The 13,944-nt window shown below is 50.0% G+C and overlaps 1 protein-coding gene across 4 annotated transcripts in view; it reads right to left on the bottom strand.

Moving 5' to 3' along the window:
• Positions 1–1,310: 1,310 nt before the first annotated feature.
• Positions 1,311–13,944, bottom strand: part of LOC133374605 (neurexin-2-beta-like) — an 85,183-nt gene continuing 72,549 nt past the window's right edge. For 2 of the 4 annotated variants that reach the window (XM_061605679.1, XM_061605676.1), the window contains exon 6: positions 1,311–5,720. In XM_061605679.1, the coding sequence (XP_061461663.1) occupies positions 4,828–5,720 (893 nt within the window). In that variant the 3' untranslated portion in view covers positions 1,311–4,827. The remainder of the gene's footprint in view (positions 5,721–13,944) is intronic. The other 2 variants (XM_061605677.1, XM_061605678.1) reach the window with 1 other exon arrangement.

Raw genomic sequence — 13,944 nt, 5'->3', positions numbered from 1 at the left:
TTCAGGTGAGGCTGTCGATTTGCTGAACCGTTGCCTGGCCTCGACAATGGACTGGATGAGAGTTAACAAACTGAAGCTCAATCCAGACAAGACTGAGATGCTGTTGGTGGACGGGTTCTCTGATCGGATGGTGGATATATACCCTGTCCTGGACGGGGTTACACTCCCCCTAAAGGACCGGGTTCGTAGTCTGGCAGTCTTTTTAGACTCTTCCCTCTCACTTGAGGCTCAAGTAGCCTCGGTGGTTAGGAATGCGTTTTACCAACTTCGGTTGGTAGCCCAGCTACGTCCCTATTTGAGTAAAGAGGACCTTACATCAGTGGTACATGCTCTGGTAACCTCACGTTTGGATTACTGCAATGCGCTTTACGTAGGGCTACCTTTGAAGACAGTTCGGAAGCTACAACTAGTGCAAAATGCGGCGGCCGGATTGCTGACAAGGACCAAGCGGTCCGAGCATATAACACCTGTTCTGGCCAGCTTGCACTGGTTGCCAATATGTTTCCGGGCTAGATTCAAAGTGTTGGTATTAACCTATAAAGCCTTATACGGTGCGGGACCACGATACCTTGCGGAACGCCTCTTCCGATATGAACCGGCCCGTGCACTACGTTCTGCTACGAAGGCCCTCCTCCGGGTTCCAACTCACAGGGAGGCCCGGAGGGTGATGACAAGATCTAGGGCCTTCTCAGTGGTGGCCCCCGAACTATGGAACAGTCTCCCTGAGGAAGTACGCCTGGCGCCGACTCTGCTTTCCTTCCGGCGCCAGGTCAAAACCTTCCTATTCTCTGAAGCATTTTAAATTACACTGATTTAATTTTAAAAATGTTTATTGTGTTGGATTGTTGCTTGTATTTTAGTATTGTTTTGTTATTTATTGTATTTTTATGCTGTTTTATGTTCACCGCCCAGAGAGCTATTGCTAGTCGGGCGGTATATAAATTTAATAAATAAATAAATAAATAAATAAATTTTAAAACTCAATTGCCTTAAAATTCATCAGCAAAATGTAAGAGTTTTAAACGCAACTCACCAAGCTGAATTTCAAATGTGAAATTTGACAGTATTTTAAATGCTGGGGTTAATCCAAATTCTGAAACACTGCCACTTTGCTTCAGATTACTGCAGGTTTTTCTTTTATTTGCATGTATATTTAAGGGGCTAAAGCATGGGCCTTTCAGCTTCACGCATTCTCTTTTCTAGATGCTTACAGTGCAAGCCTGTAAGTTCCATTGAGATCAATGCGCCTACTCCCATGTAAGTGAATATGAAGAGCTCCTAGATAATATGGTAGAGGAGCCCTTGGTTGGGTAACGGGAGAAATCTGCATGCTTCTTCTGACCTACTGCTGCATTGGTGGAAAATTCTCCCTTCTGCCCAAGTCCATCCCTTCCCAGGTCCTTTCATGTTTTGCAAAGGCCTGTTTGAGGCTCAGAAGTGGCATTCTGAGAGCTGAACTAGATGCCATGTTAGCTCCCGATCTGTACTCTGAAGTGCAGGGTTTTTCAAACACACAAATGGCCGGTGTTTGCCCCCAGGTAAACACAGGTCTGCCCAATCTCATATGGGGGATGTGTGTGTCCTGATTTAAAGTGCTATAGAGGCAGGAAACCAAGGGGTGTTAAATCCTCTCCCCACCCCATGCTTTTCACTGCACTGGGCTCCCTTCTGCAACCCGGAGCCAGACGGCAGGGAAAGGACCTCCATGGTGGCAAGAGTGGCAGGCTGGGGAGAGGGGAGGGCTCAGTACCATCTCCCCCCACCTGCATATTGCTCTTCCATCCCTCAAGTCACATTACAAGCAAGGGTGGGCCTGTGGTGGGTCATGAGAAGGGCCTGCCATCATTGTGCACGGTTTAGCCTTGACCCAGGTGCAGGTGGCTTCCCTCCTGCTGCCAGCTGGGACTGGGCAAAGCCCCCGGGCACCCTGTCCACTGCAGGGCAACCCGCTCAGACGCAGAAGCAGCCATGGGGCCGCCACAAAGCCGTGGGTTTTGTTTGCGGAACCGGATGGTCGCAAAGCAGCAAGGGGACTGGCGTTCTCCTCCGCCCTGCCCTGGCCAGGCTGCACAGAGCCCTGTGCCCACTTCTGGGCACCACATTTTAAGGAGGGCATCTGGAGCGTGTCCAGCAGAGGGGCCTGGAAGCCCAGAGGTCTTCAGGCCTGCAGTGCCACCATGCGGGGGGGGGGGAGGACTAGAACCAAAAGGTTTGGGGGCTGTTTTGGCTAAGCCTTGGGAAAGAGCTGGGAGGTGGTGGGCTCTCCTTGCTGGAGGTGCTTCAGAGACTGGGCTCCCTTCCACCTCCAGGAGTTTGTGGCTCAATCCCGGTTGTGCTCTGAGGGATGCTTCATCAGAGGAACCCAAAAGAAGTGAGGTCGACATAAAAGCGTGGCGTGTGTGAGAGGGACACTAACTCCACAAGCCGTTCTGGCTCTTCCTGCAGTTGTAACGAATGTTGTCCTTGCAATACACTTGTTTCCTGCCCTGGGTGCACTTCTGTCCCTCTTCAATGTTTTTTTGTCCTGCCTTTTGGGGGTTATACTGAAATAAAGGTGCTTTTGACCGAGGCATTGCTTCCTGGGGGGGGGAAGGGGCAAGTCTACTTCCATGTCAGACCCAGCGGACTGTGTCCTCCTGTGGGTTGACATTATTGGGCACCTACCTGGCCCACATCCCATAGGGGCCCCATGGCTGACCCCAAAGCCCCTGTTGCTGCCTGTCCAGTTGCCCCCTCTGAGCAGGGACAAGCCACCCCTTGCCTTGCACGGTCCTCCAGGGCAGCGGTGCAGATCAGACCCAGAGTGGGCACTGGGGAGGGAAGCGGTCTTGCCCAAGTCCCTTGAACTGCTATGGGGGGTCCTGTCTGCCACACACCCCTCCATCGCCCTCAGTGGTCATCCCCAAAGGGACACCTGCCCACACTGGGGGGGGGGGAGGCCGAGGGACTGACTCTGTCATCTTGAAACTCCAGAAAAAGCCCTTGTGAGGGGCTGGTTGGTTCAGGGCTTTCTGGCAGCAGGAAAAAGGCCTTCAAAATCCATCAGGTGAGCAAAGCCTCATCACTGCAAGGCCCTGGCCTGGAAATGATCTGAACAGCAGGCCTCCCCTGCTGCCATGTTGGGAATATCGCACAGCTGGTGAGTCTTAGTGGCCCTCAAAACACCCTAAGATCTGACTCCCCCCCCCCGGGTCAGACGCCGGAAATGATGCCACAGACTGACCCTTCCTTCAAACAGCCTTGTTTAAACTCTCCATATATGACGTATTTTTTTATATCTTATATATATACTTTATATATCTATATGCATTTATAGACAGACAGATAGATAGAGGCTCTGTATAGAGTTATCTATGGCTTTCTTTCTTTCTCTTTCTTTCTTTTTGGAAGAACCAGGAAGGCAGTGGAAGAGGGGAGACTGGCAACAACTGCTGTCGCTCGCTCACGCACAGGGACACACCGGCCACCCCCTTGCTGGTCTTTGGGAAACTGCCACCGTCACATTGCTGCCTAAATGCAAAGGAACTCCCTCATGTTTGGCTCTGCACACATTTTTTTCTTGACCCCCCAATAAAGCAACGTGAAATTAAAAATCAACCCAGGTTTTACATGCTTTTCACACAGTTTAAAGAAAGACCACAATAATAGCACCTTGATCCAGAGGAGAGTGAATGTGGTGGTGGTGCGGTGGGGGGGATGGAAGGGACTGAAGGTTGGTTGGTTGGTTCATTTAGACCCATGTAAAAAAAACCCAGGAGATACTTGGTCAACCCCCCTCCATTCACAATGCAGCTGCACCCCAAACCCCTCTCAACTGCATTTTGTGGGTGTCAAACACCTCCCTTTCGCTCCCCCTTTTTATTACAAGACAGGCTGTTGGCCGCCCATTAGAGAGGGGTGTATCCTCGGTCCAACAGCGTGAGCAACATCCTCATCACCTGCTGTAGTTATTATAATTTGTTTGTCTGTTTAAAAATCTTTTTGTTTGTTTTATTCCACACGTTTCCAAGACTCTGACACATTAACGAAGAGAGAAAGAGGACGGGGGGAGGGAAGCAATAGAAAGGGCAGACCCCCCTTTTTTTAGAGAATTCCAAGAGAGTGGGGCTGTGTTTGGCCACTGTACCTCTCTGCTCCCCAGTCCAGTCAGGGTCCTGTAGAGATAGGAGCGTGGCCCCTCCGGCTCCTGCTGGGACTCTCTGGTTCAGAGTGTGGTTCTGGGGAGCTGGAGGGTGGGATCAGGCAAGGGGGGGTGGACCACAGTTTTTGCCCCACACCAAGCCCCTCACAAGGAGGGGCAATGACTCTCATGCGTACAGATCACGAAGCAACCTCCTGGCTTCAACCTCACCTGGGAAGCCTGAAATCTCCCCCCCCCTTTAATCCTTCTTTCCAGCGTCCCTCGCCTGGGACCAACAGGCAATTGTAGGATGATGCTCCTAAACAACTCACCTGGGTCACTGTGGCTTCCCTTCCCCCTCAGTTTGCCTAAGGGAAAAAAACAACAACCCTGCAGGATTGGAAGGTCAGGGTGGAAAAGAGGGAGGGAGGGAGGCCTTGGGAGCGTCTTGACTTGGCTCGCTTTTTGTTTTTTTGCAAGTGAAGGGCTTAAGTAAAAGAGGGATGAGCAAACCAAGGGGGGTGGAGGTTGCCATTTTAGGGCGCCACCGGTTGGCCTCTCTGCGGAGGAAGGGAAAGGGTGCATTTGGGTGGTCTCCTCTCCAGAAGGTTTGGGGGTGTGTAGGTCTGGGTGGTTTCACTGTGTGTGCCTGCTGCTGGGTGTCGGTCTCTCTGGCACACGCAGGGGCTGGGGGGCCAGGGGGGGCCTCAGACATAATATTCCTTGTCTTTGTTTTTCTTGCTCTTGCTGGGCGTTTTGGTGGCAGCGGCCGGCTTCTCCTTGACCACCGTGCCGTTGCTTTGTGCCGAGTTACTGATGTAGTTCCGGCTTTGGTCCACCTGGTAGGAGCCTTCATCCCGGTTGCGGTATTTGTACATGGCATAGAGGAGGATGAGGATGCACAGGGCAGCGGCGGCCACGATGCCGACCACCATGCCGGTGGTGCTGCTGGACTCCCGGATGACCTCCACTGCTCCCGGAGGGCCCCTCTCCCCCGGGCCGGTGGGGTTAGCTGTGGGCAGATTGTGGAAATTGGGGGAAGGGGTTATATGTGGGTATTTAAGCCTGTTCAGCTTGTCAGGTTCAAAGGAGGTGGGCAGCGGGGGGTACTGTTTTGGCTGGGGGTTGAGGGGCTCCCGGTTGTTCATTTTGCCGGCGGGGATGTTGCGGACCAGGCTGGGCGAGGTGGTGGTCAAGAGGTCAGGGACGGAGGGCGAAGCCGGCAGGCCTGTCCTAAGGTTGGGGCGGTGTCCGTGGGCTTTTTTGGACGCTCCTTCAGGCCGGCCAATTAGGGTCCTATCCGTGACCAGGGGGAAAGTGGTATAAAAATCTTCGTCATCAGTGGGGGGCAGGCTGGAGTCGAAGACCTCGCCTGAGGCATAACCGGAGGCCTCAATCCCCTCTTCGCAGTCGCTGTCGTCCTGGTCGGCCAGACAGGGGGGCCTCGGATGGGACGGCGGGGAAAGGGTGTCTTTGGTGGCTTCCACTACCGTGAGGAAGGGGCCAAAAGTGGGTGGCGGGGGGATGAATGGAGAGCGGGTGGCAATTGGAGGGGTGTCTAGAGAATCTTCGGTTATTATGGGCAATACTAATTCACCTCCTAGAACAGAGAGAAAAGGGGGAGAGACAGAAGAGGGAAAGTGGGTTAGTGACCCTCGCAGGCACCTGCCCCACCGACACACGACAACTCAAGCCACGAGTTATAGCTACAGCCAATCCCCGCTGCCTCCATCCCTGACCTCTTAGCTGGCCTTGCTTGCCTTTGCAACACATTAGTCTAGAGAAATCATAATCAAAGGAGAAAAAGAAAAAACGACGAATTAAAAAAGTTATTTAATGTGCAAAAAATTAAACAGATAAAACAGCAGAATTAAGAGCAATAAAACCCTTGCTGGCTGATTCTCTTCCCATCCTCTCCTACTAAAATACTCATATTTTCTTTTCTTTTTTCCTCTTTTCCCTTTCTGTTTGTTTTTAAAAATAAGAGAGCAAACCACGGAATTCAGTCAACTTACATCAACAAATAGGCCGTGTGATATTAGCATGAAGAAAAAAAATTACAAAAAAGAAAACTAGGTAAGAATGTTTTTTGAGAAAAAACAACTTTTTTCTTTTCTTTAAACATCTTTCTCTGAATCTTGCTTTTTTTTCAATAGCTCTTTCTCTCTAGATTCATTTCTGTTCTTTTCTTTCCACAACGGCATCATTTTAAATCTCCCCTTCTCCCCGCACCCTCCCCCAATGAGCCCCCCTTCACCCCTTGCTTTCTGTGTGTCCCCCCTGCCCCCCATTACTCTTGAGAAGACCAATGCCAATCCTGAATTCACAAGAGAGCCTGCAGCAACCCTCGCTGCTTTGTCCTTTGCAAATTTGAGGTGTTTTTTGGGGTGGAGAGATGGTATATAATATTTAGTCGTAAACTGAAATGGCTTTTTGTATCAAGCAGAGTGAAATTTCCTGCCACTGGAATTGGTAAGAGGGCAGACAATATGACAGGTATCTGGACGGACTTCCTTCAAAGCCTCAGGGGAACAGAACCCAGGAGTCCTGGCTCTCGGCCACCCCCGCCCCTGCTGTTTTTACCCCACTTCCTTCTCAGAACTACCCCAGATCTCCCACACCCAGCCCTGATTTGAGGGAGGGCACTGCCAGTTTGGAATGCTTGAAACAGAGACACCTCTGACCATGTGAAAGTGTCTGAGCAGGGGAGGGAGGCGTGATGGCTTTGTACAAAGAGAGGACCCAAGCTCCAACCTGAACATCCAGGACCCTGGTGCATATGGGGTGTGTGTGCAGGGTCGGGGCACACTCTCCCTGCACAAGTCATGTGCAAAAGGCATGGAGGGTGCTGAAGAAGATGAAAGTAAAAAACCCAGCAAAACACCCACACGAATGGATTTGTGGGAACCCCATGCCATGTCAAGCTGTTTGAGTGTGTTTGTGTGAAAGAGAGAGAGAGGAAGGTAGGAAGAGGGAAGGAATGAGTAGTTTAGACAGACAAGACCATGGGGGGTGTCTTCCCGTTCCATCTGTGTGTGGGAACACAGGCAGCTGCCTTATAGGGTTATGGGGCGCACAGATGCGATCCCACTTGCATTACTGTTTGTGCCTGCAAAGGTTTAAGGGTGGGCATCCTCCTTTGTTCCCAGGGCCCTGCCAGACGGTACGTGTGCTTTCAGTGGGTGTACTCTGCAACATGTCACTGACTCAGTAATAGTGTGTTAGTGATGGAGTTATACTGGATGGTCCACACACCACCATTCTGCTTGATGAGTTTTGCAATGCTTCCCCAACGTTACCAAATTATTACCATCTGGGGGGGGGGTACTCTTGCGCCATAGGGCAATAAAAGCAGGACAAAAACCAAACAAACCCCAGGACATTTGTGGTATGAAAAGTTACAGGGTTTTAGCAGGAAGGTATAGAACATGCACCTGTTGCAAATGGAGCAGTATGGCTGCCCCCAAACGTCTGCAAGCGCACAGCAGATTCAGCAGGTGCCTTCTGTTTTAACCTTTAAATGCCTGCTGAAAACCTTTTTGTTCCGCCAGGCGTATGCAGGCAATTAAGATGCCTGTTTGCAGTAGCTGACCTTTGTGTTCACTGTTTTTTTAAAATAGTTTTTACTGCACCGTTTTTATTCGTTGCAAACTGCTGTGATGTTTTTTAAATGAAATAGTGGTATATATTTATAAATAAATAAAATGCAACTGAAAACATGATCATGTATAACATCATGAGCATACATTATGATGGATTCTCAATAAAAAGGATGCCTGGCGGGGTCTCCAAACAGCGCATGCCCCGTAACTCTGCCAAAATCCTGTGATTTGTTTATATCACAATTGTTCTGGCTTATTTATGGATGACAGTAATACGACAACATTGGGGAAGCATCACAGGACAACTAATAAAGTGGAATGATGTGTGCATAGTCCAGTATAAGCCCACTACTAAATGTAAATGTTCTGCCCTCAAGTTGATTCCGACTTATGGCGACCCTCTGAAGAGGGTTTTCGTGGTAATTCAGAGGGGGTTTACCATTGCCTCCCTCTGAGGCTGAGAGGCAGTGCCTGGCCCAAGGTCACCCAGGGAGCTTCATGGCTGTGTGGGGATTCGAACCCTGGTCTCCCAGGTCGTAGTCCGACACTCTAACCACTATGCCACACTGCCTCTCTAAGCCCACTGCTAATGCACTATTATTATGTCAATGACATGTTGCAGGAGGACTAGCATGCGGAGGGGCCCTGAATCTGCTCATGGGTCCACCTTCCTCAGCACTGTCTACTCTACACACTGACTGGCAGCGGCTCTCTGGAGTTTAGGCAGGGAGTCTTTTCTGCCTGGGGACTGAACCTGGGGCCTTCTGCACGCCCAGCAGCTGTCCTCTGACTGTTCCCTATAATGTTTTTGACTCATTTGTTGGATAACAACTGGGGGGCGCTTTGCTCTTCAGCTTGCCTTTTCTCCAGGGCGCCTGCTTTTGCACGTGACACTTGGGGGCCTCCAAAGTACAGATTTCCCTTGGTGTGCAGGTAGTGGCGGGTGACAAATCAGGTTCAGTTCATATGTAAAGCCGAATTTATCAAGTTTGCACTTTCCAAAACACTATGAGAACCGAAAGACGGCCATCCTTTGAAATTCACACTTATCCAAACTTCGTGATACAGTTCTCCAACCGACGTTAGCAAAAGTGCATATATTAGGGGACAATGTGCATAAAAAGGAATATATTAGTGAAAAATAACATACCTAAATGCCTTATATTAGGATAACTAGCTTGCAAAAATGTGTACGTTAGTCAAAACTGCATACAAAAATTTGCTTAAGATAAATTCACATTAAAATGCTGAGGAATTTTCATTAGTTTTTTTTTAAAAAAATGGAAATTGCTGCAGAAATATGAGGAACTGAATTTACAAAAGGGAAAATGAGGACCAAACTTGACAGACCCTCCATCCATCTTTTGGGGTTTGGTGCAGACGTTGAGAAGGGCTTGAGCAGCCAGCATCTCTGGCCTCTTCAGGCCTCTGGGTTGTTTTAGCCTTGGGCTGTGCCTGTGGAAGCTGCGGCTGGCAGGAAGGGCCACTTTTGGCAGCCACGGAAGGCTGAAATGCTTGTGAGAATAGATGGGAAGTCCAGAGTGCAGGAACTTAAACGTTCCTGGGAGAGGGAGTGTGAGGCAGAGCACTCCAAGGCTGCGACTGGCCTGTGACGTTGGTTTGGGCACATCTAGCCTTAATTTCCCATCTGGAAAATGAGTCTCTTAAGGAGTTCCTTCACATGGTTGTTGGAGGAAGACCAACGTATAAAACAGACAAGAGGTCAATATGATGGCACTAAAGGAGCACAGTTGCAGTTTTGGGTTTTAGGACAAAAGAAGATTTTTTGGTGCGCGCTGTCATGATTTTTCAGTGCAATATCTCTGCAATCCTGGAATGCAGAATTACAAACAAGCAACATTCTTGTACCGGTACAATGGGCAGCGCGTAGAAAGAAAGAGCCCATTTGTGGCAGACACTCCTGTGGGTGGAGGGATGGTGACTGCACAGAGAGATGCACTGCTCTCTCTCCCTCTCTCTCACACACACACATGTGGGAAGAGCCCCTGTCAGTGGAGACCTTTCTGAAAGCACTTTCCCGTTCCTCACTGGAATGACCAAATGAATGGCAGGTACATGGAAGGAAGCAGAGTGGGGCACTTGGGGTCATCATGGGGGTGAGGGATCTGCTGAAAGGGCAATTTTGACCCCCAGATGCCCAGGCTGCCATCCCACGGCTTTTTCCTGCTTCAGTGTGAGCCATGGAGAACAGAGCTAGCCTCCATCATCTGCACATCCTCATCCTGGGTTCCATTTCTTAATGTGATTCTAGACTAAGGATGATAAGAATATTACTAGACTTTCAAGAGAGGACATGAATGGCAAGGACTGGCCATTGCAGTCTTACAGAGGTTCTGCTCTGGATTGACTGTAGTGTGTTGTGTTGTGCCCAGCAAGATCAGGGCTTTCTTGGCAGGGTACCCCACTCCGGAATGCTCTCCCAAGAGAGGCTAGCCTGGTGCCGAAACTGGCTTTCTTCCAGGCTCTTTTTAGTAGCACTTCTAAATAAAATATAATTAAGTTGAAATAAAATTATTTTGAAATAAAATTAGTTTTATGTTGCTTTTAAAGGCTCATTGTGAATTGTGCATTTTGTACTCGTACTGGCAATTGCTAATGTTTTGTAAGCTTCCCTGTGAAATCTTTTATTTTATTTGAAGAATGGGCATAGACATTTATTCATAAAGAAATAGGGCTTGCTGCAACAAAATGTTGCAGTGTAAGCTAGTCTCTTAGCAGGAGTGCCAGCCAGCCATTCCATTCCCACATTTTTTTTCCCAACTGAGTGTCAGTGTTCTGTGGTGACTAAGTTTGCTCAGTCCACACCAGGTTGCCCCCATGGCTTTATTCCCCCTTTGTTTTCTAAAAAAGTGTTTTTTTGTACTTCTTTAAATCTTGTGGTTCCTTTAAGAATGCCGATACCTCCTTCTTGTTTCTGAGTGGCCCCATTTTGGCACTTTTGAGTTTGATGAAGTGATAAATTTAAAAAATGATGATTAAGAGATGCCAGGCTATGTACCTACATCAATTTCTGAGCTCATGTCACCTTTCTTTGGTTACTGGCCTAAAGAAATCTCTCCAATTCCTAGATGTTGGAGTTGACATGGAATAGTGGCATGTTAGGGACAAATTAGACTTGAGATTGTGTGTCAGTAATTAAAGTGTACATTAAAAATAATAATTAAATAACCACTATAGGGAGGACACGCAGGACTGGAGGGGGGCTTTTAAATCAGCCTACAAAAGTCACGAGTGGCCTTGGAAGACAGGAAGCTGTTTTGCGGAAATGCAGGCTGTTTGCCTCTTAGCAGGTAAAAAAGGTCAGAAAGGAGGACCTTTTTACCAAACAAGCTGGTGGGAGAGGGAGAGAGGGGAGGGCTGGCTGTCCCTTCTTCCCTAGCCAGCAGGGAGACCAAGGAGACAGGCAGACGTGCCCCCTTCTCTGCAGGACCCATGGAATTCTATGCAGTCAAATTCCTAGCCACCTTTGGCTACCGGGTGTGGGGTCTTTTGCATGCACAGCCGGTGCTCTGCCACTGAGCTGCAGCATTCCCCCAAATGATCTTGTTTTATTGCCTTTTGAAATGTTATAAGCAACCCAGAGATGGAGCCTTTTCAGTTGAGGCCCCGAGACTCCAACCACCCTCTCAAGGAGGATTCTGCTGCTCATGCTTAGAAAGGCAGTGAGGAGGACAGATCTGCTTTGGTGCGTGTTTGTGGAGCCTTATCCATAATACATTTGTATGCTCTTGTTGCCTTCAAGACATTCATTTCCAAACTGTTCTCACTGACGTTACTGACATCATTTTGCTGTGGCTGCTGCTGTGGCTTCATTATCATGCATGCCATTCTGCTTGCAAGCTGCACCGGATATTTTAAAGAAAGATGGGATATAAATTTTAGTAACAAATCAACAAGTGTTTATAGAGGAGCAGAGGGAACCCTCCTCAGGTTCCCAAACAATTACCTAAGAACCAAATATTTGGGCAGGGATAACATGGACAAAAGGACTTATGGACTTGCCTGCCCATCCCCTCCCAGTTCAGGAAGGCCTTGCACTGGCACTGGGAGCTCTAAGGAAGCAGGCCACAGGCTGAGAGCTTATGCAGGAGCTGGAGCTTCCAGCCCTTGCTGGCTCTTTGCTGGGCCATGATCCTTGCATGCACTTCTCCTCCACATGCAGCTAGCCAGGGCATCACTGGCAGCCCTGAAGCTCTGTGCTGTTGCATCACTTCACACATCTGACCCTGGTTTATGAGCTGATTGGGGGGGCAGGGAGCGCTCAGTTGCGCTGGGAATTCCATAGGCTGCAGTCCAGCTTCTGTGAGGGCAGGGAACATTGTTTGGGACTGAAGCCACATATAGGTGATGGCTGAAAAAAGGCATGTGGGGAAGCTCAGGTATAGGGTGCGCTGTGGCGAGGAGACAAGAGCTGCAAAAAGAAGGGGAGGCGTCTATAAAGAAACCCACAGGGCTTAAGGTCAGGAAGGGCCGTTTGTTAGGGCAAGTGGTGAGAGGAGGGTAAATCCTGGGATGGTTTTCGAGAAGGAAAGCAGAGTGATTGCACTGGCTCTGCTGAAACCAGCTGCTGGAAGAGGCCGTTCTGTCAGGCTACCCGAGGAGGAAAGGCTGGTGCCTGCGTTTGTTTTCCTCCTCTGTCCCTGTCTCTTCTTCCTTTTCTGTCGTGTCTTTGAGATTGTAAAGCTGAGGGCAGAGACTGTCTTCTTCATTATTACTGATTTACAAGGTGCTCTGGGAGCCTTTTCAGCTGAAGAGAAGGTTGAAAATGCTACAATGATGTAAGGATATGGCTGACTAAGCAGGAGCTTGACAAAGCAGGACCTGCAGAAGCATTGGTGGTGGAGCCATGAGACGTGGAGGGGAGGGACGGGGAGGCTGAAGAGAGCGCAGGAGGGCAGTTCCCTGCTGGCCGGCTGGGGTGGACAGGCAGGGGCTGGGGGGGGGCGGCAGACGGGTGGCTAGATCTGGATCGGGGTGGTTGAGGGCTGCATCCCCTTGGGGGGGATGTGATAGGGGCCACGTGCTGGTCATGGGCAGGGCTGAAGCCCATGATGGGTGGGGACTGAGCCAAGGTGGGCAGGGCCACCCCTCCCCCTCCCTGCAGAGGGGGTCAGAGGGTCAGAAGCTCTTGCCAGGGGGCTGGCCACCCATGACTTGGCATGGCGCCACGTCCACTGTGGCAGGATTGGGACCTGGCAACTGAAAGGGCAGCACGCAGATGGGGAGGGCTGCTAAGTCCACACGTGGCTCAGAATCTCCCAGCCAGACCGAAAGCCTAACTGGTCACACATTGACAGGAGGGCAGGGCTGCGGGGCTTAGCCCTGGCTGGTGTGGATGCAAGAGGATGGTCTAGCTGTGATGGTGGGGGAGAAGACCCCCCCCGGAGGAGCAGGGCTTGTTGGTGTGGAATAGCCTTCCCTTCCTTGGTAACCCCCCAGGAGGCCCTTGGGGGGTGATGGACCTTCCCTGCCCCTGCCGCCGCCCACCCACATCTCCTCTTCCTCCATTAATTAAAACCCTATTCACATTTGATTTTTCTTTAAATGAGAGGATTCTATCTTGCCTTGCTGGCTCCTCTGGTGTGCTTCTCTCCCTCCCTGAGCATTCTGGCGAGCCTCTACAATCATTCTCCCCCCCCCCCTTTACAAAGGGAGAGTTGCTGCTTTTGATCACCCAGAAGGGAAGGAAGGAGGCATAAGCAACGCTCCACCAAAGAGGAGAGATTGGAGGCTGCAGGGCAGTGATTCCCTAGGGAGGGACTGGACCAGGGAAGGGGCGAAGCAGAGATGCTCCCTTGACCCCCCCAGGGAGAAACAAAATGCAGCACGGTGGGTGCATTCCAGTTGGCTCTGGCAAAAGCCACCCTTGTGCTTGATGAGCTGGCCCTCTCTGCTGCCCCCCCCCATTACTCCTGGTGGTTGAGCAAAGGCACTCTGCACAAATTCAGAGGCATAACTTGTGGCACTTGCAGTAGGGTCAAGGCCTGGAGGGCAGGTGATGACCTTGCCCAAGTAAAGGAAGCCAGAGAAATGCAGGCACAGAACAGGTGATGCGATCTTGTTTATCTGATCTTTTTCTGACTAAGTAATCACCTGCCTTTTAACCAAATAAATATAAAACCTTTTGCACATTACCAAAATCTCAATATAGCTGTTGAGGGTGCTGAAGGAAGCAGGAGATAATTTACAGTTCAATGAACA

The sequence above is a fragment of the Rhineura floridana genome, chromosome 22, assembly GCF_030035675.1.
Source record: "Rhineura floridana isolate rRhiFlo1 chromosome 22, rRhiFlo1.hap2, whole genome shotgun sequence".
In the NCBI taxonomy this organism is placed as follows: domain Eukaryota; kingdom Metazoa; phylum Chordata; class Lepidosauria; order Squamata; family Rhineuridae; genus Rhineura; species Rhineura floridana.
Note: the sequence above shows the minus strand (reverse complement) of the source record. Positions and strands in the feature narration are given on the sequence as shown.